General features: G+C 34.7%; 1 protein-coding gene across 1 annotated transcript; it reads right to left on the minus strand.

Moving 5' to 3' along the window:
* Nucleotides 1-6,953: 6,953 nt before the first annotated feature.
* Nucleotides 6,954-9,052, minus strand: LOC143561341 (beta-glucosidase 18-like; the record flags this gene model as incomplete). The annotated part of the gene is made up of 9 exons (XM_077049457.1): nt 6,954-7,188; nt 7,322-7,427; nt 7,493-7,595; nt 7,687-7,936; nt 8,016-8,135; nt 8,212-8,454; nt 8,533-8,620; nt 8,818-8,892; nt 8,977-9,052. Coding segments are annotated over 9 exons (1,251 nt in total), but the record flags the coding sequence as incomplete, so codon positions are not given.
* Nucleotides 9,053-10,320: the final 1,268 nt, after the last annotated feature.

Raw genomic sequence — 10,320 nt, forward strand, 5'->3', positions numbered from 1 at the left:
ACAATGAGATGTATATATAGGATAGGAAAACTTGGGAGAAAGCTAATCTATATTAGGTGTTAGGTGTTGATAACCATAATATTAATATATTTATAACACTTCCCCTTGGTTATCAACTTAATACGCTTGGAGATGTTGCCTCGTTAAAAACCTTACTAGGAAAACCCAGCGGGACAAAACCATAGCTAAGGGAAAAAGAGTGCAGCGCGTATTGTCTCCCCCTGAATTATATATCCGTCAAAATGGTAAATATTGATCTTCTATGAAAGTTGCCCAAAACTTTTATAGTCAATCATTTGTGTCTTCGTTCGTTGACATTTGAATCCTTAAGTTGAATGATGTTGTATGATCTTCACGTGAAAACTTTTATTGCTTCATCTGGTAAACACTATGATCCTGTTGTGTTTCTCTGCATCAACAAGACTAACCAAACTTGTTTTGATGGGTTAGTAAAATTATAAACACATATTTTCATACCTGAAATATATGTTCTAACCTGTTGTGGTGTCTCCTAGTTAAACAAGTGCCAATAAATACAAATAAAGAAAATAATAATAATCATATATAGCTAACAATACAACATAATGCACAAATGCATTTAATTATGGTATTTCCGAACCAATAATATTCATATTTAGATAGACAATGATATAGCTAGAGTCATTGTTAGACATATTTTAATGTGCTGAGGGATTAAATATGTCCATGGTAAAATGTCTCAACATTTTTAGATGCACTTTGATGGATTTATAAACATGTAATTTCACATATATTCGAACTATAAGTCGAACAATAATCACACCGTGTCAACGTCTTTCAAAAAGATTTTTCTCTTTAAAAGCTCATAAGTTTCTCTTAGTGATATGTACATCATCATTGTAAAATGTGATTATAATGACCTTTTAAGAGTGAAATTTTGATAAAAGTATGGCTAATTATATCCAACTTATCCCCCGCTTTATCAAAATATCTCTTGATTTGTGCCAAGCTCAATCTGAATAATTTATTCCATACGTAATAAGCGTAAGTCGATGCATTTACCAATCCATCGTGGGCTTCTTTTCAACTTGACAAATTATGCATACACATTCACTTTTTCAGGGTTTTTGCCGTATAAACTTGCTCATTAAGACATCATTTTGTATCACATACCAAAATTCCATATTGTACAATTTCTTTGTTTATTTAGATATTGTACTCATCATGTACATTCTCTTGATGTGTATTCTTATTGATGCACAAGAATTCCATCATTAAGATGTATCAATTAACCTTTTAAGTATTCAACTACCTTGGGAAACTCTTCAGGAGTTCCATTTATGTTCAACAAATATATGTCTATATACATAACAATCATTATGTTCTCGAGAACTTACTTAACATGATTTGATAGTTCAAATCCTTCATAGATTTTCTTGTAAACTTTCAGTATCAACTGAATAACAATATTTATTAAACGCATATAAATTCTCTCTTTGTATTACCAGACTATTTATGTATCGGAAAATCACTAATTCCACCATTATAATTAGTCATGGGTCTTTGCAAAAATACTTATGCCACCAATTTTGCCTTAGATCATTTAATTGAATTTTCATAACTTATATAAAATACCCGTTTGTATCTAAATACATTTTACAACTTTAGTTGTACGGACTGCTGGTCCAACAAACTTTCCGTTATTTAGAGAATTCAACTCTGCCATGTTTGCGTCTTTCCACTTTGGCCAATCATTTTATAGGCAGATTTAGAATCTTGATCCTCATCATCATCATTTCAAGCGCTAATTATACATATATATAAAGTATAGCGACGTCAACTTTATTTCGATTCCATATATCTTTGTAGACATGATGCAATATAATTTATTGAGAGCTCTTTGTTTTCAGGTACCTAAGATTCTTCAAGAACCATCATGTCTAATCTCTTTCAAGAGACATTTTACTGTACCTCGACTTGACCACCTTTATTACTTGCTCCAATTTCCGAGGAATTTTTACCTTTAGAATCGACTAATCTACCACGCTTTTGGCATGACATAAACTCATTACCAATATGTGTTTGTCTTTGTTTGGACAATAATATTAATTGGAGTATTAGCAGTTGGTATATGTGACTTAGTCACTTTATTTAGGTTAGTGAACATGTCTGGTAACTGATTCAATAATCATTGTAAATGAATTATCTTTTGAACTTTTTCGTTCGCATGCTTAACTTTGAGGATCAATGATAATTCATTCATACTCATTCCTTTTCCAACTGCTTTTAGTTTCCCCTTAACGTTGGGAATTTCAGTTCACTTAAAGTGAAAACCAGTAAGCCATATACATATCTCTCATAAATGGCGCTAAGTATAATAGATTCATATTCGAATATATATTCCCAACAACCTTTAAGGTTTAATCTTTGTGCGTTGTGGTGGACTAATTTCAATAATACAACACAACCAAAAATATATAAGAAAACATATTTGGTTCCTGACCAAAAGTAACTATAACGGGGAGAAAGTATTATACCTTATTGGCTTGATGTGAATTAATGGTAAAATACATGTACCCAAATGCAAACATGAATTCTTGCTCTTATGATCACTTGCTCCGAAATCAATTGTAGACGTTCAACTAGCGTCTCAACAAAAGCAATTTATGTGTGAATATAATCAATATGAAGTTCGAAAATAAATATGTCAATCTGGAATAATATGTTTGCTATCTTATTAGCTAAACCATAAATCACAAACTTCGTGTTGTGAATTTAATAACCATTTAGACGATGAATCGATTTAAAACACTAAATGGTATTATGCTAGGATGTTCATATCCTTTATAACTTCAATAATACTTAGGGATTTGTGCCCTACTTTACTTAGAAATAAGTAATTTCACTTTAGAGCAAACTTTGCATGTTTAATTATCACGAAAATCTTTCGGTTCTTCAATATATTTCACATCAATGACTCGGTGTGGTCTAACCGGGCATGCCATTAAATAATCATAATCCATAAACTTCATGTTTATGATCGTACATGTATTGTGTTTCTTTAATACATGACTATAAATACGAGAGAACATCGTATTATCCTTTTAAGTGATTATGTGACTTCACTTTTGCATTTCCACATTTTGTTCTCATATATGGTCAATATCTTTTGTCACTTCCAGTGGACAATCTCATTATTCACATGAATTTTCTAATATTTTGATGGTCGATCTCATTATTAACATGATCATCATTACTGTTTCCTCAATTCTGTCCGTGATCATGATATATACAACGATCATTTTTATAGTCACATTTATTTCAGAGAATGGGTTAGAAACAAACTAAACTTCATGGTTTTCATTATTTCATTGGACATACATATAAATTTGCTTAAAACCAACTCATGCTCATATAATAATATTGCTACTTCAAGAGCATATATGAGGTGTGACAAATAATTTTTATATTCACATAATATAATTTGAGAAGTAGTTATATGACCAATTCATGTAAGATTTATCACTTTAAAATCTTACTAGCAATTTGATAATAAGATTTATCCGTCTAGAATCTTATGACCTTTGTAAATCTATAATGAGATTTATGGAGTATGACACTTTAGGTATCATATCAAAATCTTTATATTTTTTCATGATAATGATGATAAACCATAACTTTGGTTTAATTATACTATTCAACACTATATATATATAAAAGAATGATAACTTAACATGTATATCATGCCGTAAAAACACACAAAGTTATAATAACATGCTTTCATATAAAATAAGTTATGCTAAAAAAAAAACTTAATAAATAAGATTTTAACATAGTTGCAAGCAAATATATAACTTATATACTAACCTATCATGTACAACATGATCACATGGGTATCTTACATAAAATTTTCACCATACATTAAAACATAAACAAATATAGTGCTTTAGATATAAGCTAAGTGCACGTTTTATTTGCAAATTTTTATGTTTTAAATTTGAGTTTAAACTTTTCTTTTATGTATGCAACAAAAGTGATCGTGATTCTTTTTTCAAGGGATGGAACAAACAAATTAAATATGAGGTTGGTTTATCTGTTTCTTACATCAATTATCAAAGCTAATAAAATATATCATATAAAGTGCAAGCTTATGTCTCGAAAACTAACTAAAATTCTAAAGCCATAGTGAAATCAACTCAATGAATGATCAATATAAAGAATATAATATCTTTAACCATACGAAACAAACATACGCACATGGTTTAATCTATATTTCAAAAAATGTATATAAATCAATTAGTACTAGTATGTATTAACTAAAAATATAAATTATATACTACTGATCATTATGCATTTCCTATAGATACTATTGTGAAATAGTATACACTTAAATAATTGTTGTATTGTGAAATAGGATCATAACTTCACAAGTCTTAGGTCCACTGATTCTACATACTAATATTTAAATAATCAACATTCATATTAACATGAATTCATAACGTAACAAAATAATAATAATAAACATGTTAATCAAAAGGTGCTATTGAAATTCAACAAGAATAGGAATATGAGAGTAACGCTTAAACGTAGGTTATAAAGGAACAATTTAGGAAAGATGAATTAAATAGAAGATTTCGTACATATAAATGACATATCGACTCAATAAAAAGATCAATGAAAGATCTTACAAAATTTTGCACATATAATGAATGTAGTTAAACTCGTTCTAATGACTTTTGCTAAATAAAATTCTTAAATTTATATGTGGAAAAGATCATCATTTAAATTAGTTTATCTTTTAAACCTTTTCTCTTTCTCAACTAACAATGGAAAAAAAAAACTCTATTAAATATATACAAAAAAAAAACCAATAACAGTTTACGTGATTCAAATTTTAAATTTTAATGAAAACATGAGTATATCTTATTTTTTAACACTCCATGAATTACAGTATAAATATTGTTTTAAGAGATTTAAGAACAACAAAACAAATTTCTAATTCAACCCAAAATTGTATTTATTACAATATGGTTTATGTTTAAGATAATAAAGATCAATAATATGTTAATTAGACGACATACCTTATGATGTGCAATCCATCTTCAAAGCAATTCGTGCTGATAAAGTGTTGTGAAACAAACCTAATAGCCAAGTAATATGACAAAGAGATGTATGGAGAAAAGAGAGAGATATTATTAATAAGGTGTGTATTACAAAGAGATACAATAAGATGTATATATAGGATAGGAAAACTTGGGGAGAAAGCTAATCTATATTAGGTGTTAGGTGTTGATAACCATAATATTAATATATTTATAACAAATGGATAATTTTATGAATTATTCACACTTTTAGATTAAATATGTCTTCCTCATGCATACTTTTCATGGACACATTCAAACTATTAATTAAAGTTTCATCAAAACTTAAATACACTACAAGATGCTTTGTAGAGTCAAAACTGAACATCATAACTGTGTCTAGCATGATCTTGCTTCATTTGCAAGTTGCAACCATGCATCTAAGCCAAAAAAAAAAAGTTGGTTGACAAAATGTGCTAATAATTTATATAATTTATTTGGAGAAAAACACACTTTAATAGTTTAATGTATAGGATTTTATATTATTCCAGGTCCTAACATAGGTCCAAACATATCAATTACTTTCTTTCTTTTTCTCTCTTTTACACTAAGAAACTTAAGTATCTTAAGTTGGTAACCAAATATAACTTCCAAAGTTTGGGTCGGTTGGGTCACGCTGGCAAGGGCTCTCGCCCGACTTCATGTATTTTATTTTTTTTCAAACAATCTTACATATCTAACATAAAAGAATTAGATACACCGGGCTATATCTCAGATCAAGCTTATACACTAGAAGTCTATAGATCGACTATAAATCACAAGTTCAAGATATTTGAGTCATGTTCACCGTGCTGCTTGCTGAGGATTCGGGTCAGGATCAACTGATCAGGCTGAGTCTTTTCCATAGCTTATAAGCGCACATGTAGTAACAAGCCATAACAACGTGTTCAGTAACCAACAAAACAGTGATACAACAAACCGCATATTATTCTACAACTCGTACCATTACACACCAAATGTGTGTGTTTGTTTTTGCTTCAAACATCTGCAAGAGGCTTATGTCTGCGGGCGCACAGACATAAGCCTCTGAAGACAGTTTGTTTTAAAAAAATAAAAATATCTGAAAACTGCTTATATGGTCTTCAAAAATAAACTAATATCCACCATCTTCAAACTTCTTCACACTTCTTAACATCCTACCAAAACCCAATGTCCAACACCACCACCCACCGTCCGCCGCCACCACCACCACCCACCGTCTGCCGCCACCACCACCCCCGTCGGCCATAACCACCGTCCACTACCACCACCCACCACCACCATCCGCCACCACCACCCCCGTCGGCCACAACCACCGTCCACCACCACCACCCCTCGTCGGCCACAACCACCGTCCACTCCCACCACCACCGTCTGCCACCACCACCCATCACCATCACCGTCCACTACCCACCACAACCGTTCATCACCACCACCACCCACTGTCGGCCACCATCACCGTCCATCACCACCACCCACTGTCCACCACCACCGTTCACCGCCTACCACAATCGTCTGTCACCACCCACTTTCATAGTTCGTACACCACCGCCAATTATTTTAGCAGTTTACAACAGACGTTAAATGACTTCTATTTACTATGATATACACGATAGGTAACTAATTTTCAGCTTACGCAGACGAAATCCAGTTTATAAAACAAACAGTATTATATTTTCAGATTGCAGACCTTCTGATGACATGAAATCAGATTGCAGACAGTTTTTGTCTTAAAAAACAAACAACAATGAATCAGATATTTAAACTTTTTGTCTAAATAATGAAAATGAAGATATTACACTATACAAGATCAACCTTGAATAGGTGTGTGTAAAATGAGAAAACCTACTGGACCTAAGTCCATTTATACAATCCGGTTGTGATAACTTTACTAAAACCTTAATTAACGTATTCTCTGATATATTGCCGGTTCAAGAAATTTTTATACCACCCTGCAGACAACTTGGGGACCCGATCAAGTGTTTCCCGATCAACATAGTACAACCCGAATGTGGGAAGGTACCCATGATACCATTCAAAATCATCCATAAGTGTCCACACAAAATAACCTCTTACATCAGCACCATCACTGTCAAAATTGTGCTATTTATAGGTGAGATTTTGATTCACTCATGAACCCGTTACGCGACCCAAAAGATACCCAATTTGGGCTGAACCCGTTACCCGGCTCATCAACCCGTGAAAATGATATGATTAATTACCTGATTGCTTGGGCTAAAGAAGACAAGTACGTTTTGTGATACTCTATGCGTTTGCCGTCTTCAAGTACATTCTGAATTTCATTGTCCGCTAACGGTTCACAGTACCCTACAACTTTGAACATGTAAGCATGAATATTGACCAAATTCAAAAAGTCAACATTTTTGGCATACCATTTTCAGTGACAAACATGGGTTTATTGTCATATCTCTCCTTTAAATATTCTATCATTTCCCTGATGCCTCTTGGAACTACACGCATTACTTCTATGCCCATCTGTCAGCACGACTAAACAATGAAACTAACAAAAAACCAACGGTAAACGAGGGGCAAAAAAAGTAATTCACACTTTACGCATCATACATACCGGATCACCAATTGGAACACCGTCCTGTTCTGTAGTATCCACAAAGCCATTAATTGCGCGGTTTCCAGTTAAACTACAACTAGAATTAATGCAATCTTTTGCATATGCAGTTGTGTAATGGTTGACCCCAATAAAGTCAATACCGTCTTCCATAAAGTTTCTTTCGGAACTCGAAAATCTTGGCAGTTGATTTCCAAGATACTCACGCATCTCTGACGGGTAATCACCAAAAATTAGTGGATCCAACACCCTATTCAACAATAACAACATCAAGTTTTGCTGCTTTTTAATATAAAAATATATGTGTGTGTGTGTGTATAATAATATACCAGCCAATATTGAAAGCCAGACCCCTGTTAGCAGCTTCTTGATCATTATCTGTTAGAGGCTCATACATCAAGCAATTTACAACAATCCCAACTAATCCACCTTGTTTTTGCTGCAAGTTCATTTATTTGGTCAACAAATATTCTTAATATTGTAAAAGAAAGCCAACATTAAGGTCAGTTGGTTGGCTGAAAATATCTTCGGTATATCTTCACAGCCTTTGCATGTGCTAATAACATGTTATGCACAACAATTAGAGGCTCGGTGTCAGAATTTCCAGCTGAGCAATTGCCAAACGGTGGTGAACAACGGGCGGGAGGGTACTTTCCCTTTTGGTAGGCCATTTGTGTGAATAAATTTGGCTCGTTGATAGTGACCCAATGCTTTACTCGGTCACCAAAGCTCTTGAAACATGTTTCTGCAAAGTGGATATAATCTTCCCTGCAAATAAAGTATTAAAAATGGTAAATTTTTTGTTTATTTGGATAAAACAGATGGAATTAGTTTGTTTTTAGTTACTGCATTAACGGGCTGAGCCAAGACCCGTATCGATCTTGAAGTTCTTGAGGAATATCAAAATGGTAAATCGTCACAAATGGTGTAATTCCTGCATTAGTTGGAATTTACAGTTAGTTTATTTCTAATGCATAAACCCTGTTACACATTTATAAAAATTAAATCTTTTTACAAAAAGAAATTCGGGTCAACCCATTTGACTCAGTTCTATCCGCACAAAAAAATGATCATTTTGACCCATAACCCAAACCCGTTCATTTTCCACTTTTTAGTTGATTTCCATATTACCTTTGAGTACAAGATCATCCAATATTTTGTTATAAAACAAAATCCCATTTGGATTAGCTTCACCAAATCTTCCTCCTGATAAAACTCAAGAACAATCTCGGATCAAGAACATAAGAATATATTTGTATCCACTTAAAAAATTCAAAATTGTATGCATACTTGGAAGAATTCTTGCCCATGATATAGAAAATCGGTACGCGTCTACACCAAGAGACTGTATGATCTCGATATCTTTCTGCGACGGTTAATAATAAGAATAAACTGTAAACACATTGTGCGGTTTGTTTTAAGCATTATAGCACAATAAAATCCATTGTATGCGCCAGTGCGCCACACAGTAGACGTTATAAAAACATACACATACTGAAGAAACACTAATCGACCCCGGGTAGATTACGGATAATCTGGGGGGTTAAATAGATGTTTCCCACGAGGGGTTAGATCCGGCAAAGATGGTTCTTCAGATGACCTGCAAAATAGACACCGTGAGCTCGTCACTGAGAAGGGGGGGGTACCTCCTTGTGACCACCCTCCGGTGTGAGAATCAGACTAGATTGCTCTTGAATATAAGTGTATATTAAGAGAAATGACTAGAGCAGATATGATGGTATGAGATGAGATGATAATACCGTTCCAAGGTGTTGGAGTATTTATAGCCAAAGGTAGGTTTCCAAGCAGGTACAGCCGGCTGAATAGTATTCCTGTTCTGCCAACTGTGGGCTACGCACGTGCCATGCTGGTGGTTGGTGGGTAGGCAGCGGCTGATAGTGACCAGGCCGGCTGTGTACTATTCCTGTTCCACCAACTGCAGGCTATGCACGTCCTCCGACAGGTTGGTGAGTAGGCAGCGGCTGATAGTGACATACAGTACAAGAGCGTGCTGCTCGTCATACTGTTGTCAGTGAGCTGTCGTATCTTTGGTCAGATCTTTTGTCCATACCTCGTCAGGTACAGTACAAAAGATCCTCCAGTATCGTACGGACTGGCTCATTTGGGTGGGAGTTTTTCCCGGCTTTGTGCGGGAGTGTTCCCGGCTTGCTCACTCCTTCTTCAGGTGACATTACTGAATTATTTAAGAGTTAAGTGCCTTGTGCGTGTAGCCTTGCTGCGCGGGTAGCCTTCCCTGATGGCTAGTATCCGTTGTTGCGGGAACAGGCGGAGTACGTCGACCATTGGGAGGCTTTTCCTGCGGGAACAGCTTGCGTACTGCGCGTAAAGACGTCACGTCTCTGAGCATGGTGGGTCCTGCGGATCCAGTTGGTTTCTGCGCAGACGTCTCTCTTCAAGGTGAGTCTTGCGAGTTTAGCCTTTGCGCAGACGTCCCTGTTGAAGGTGAGTCTTGCGGGTTCAACTGCGCAGACGTCCCTCTTTGAGGTGAGTCTTGCGGGTCCAACTGGGCTCTGCTGGGACCTACCTCTTCAAGTCCCTCCAGTCCAATGTTCTTCTCATGAATTGTTAATAAGTGAGGTAAACTTTTGGACTTAAGCAAAGGGTTTTGAAAAG

This window comes from Bidens hawaiensis, unplaced genomic scaffold (genome assembly GCF_021521415.1).
Source record: "Bidens hawaiensis isolate Kalapana, Puna unplaced genomic scaffold, B.hawaiensis_p1.1 tig00020663_1, whole genome shotgun sequence".
NCBI lineage: Eukaryota > Viridiplantae > Streptophyta > Magnoliopsida > Asterales > Asteraceae > Bidens > Bidens hawaiensis.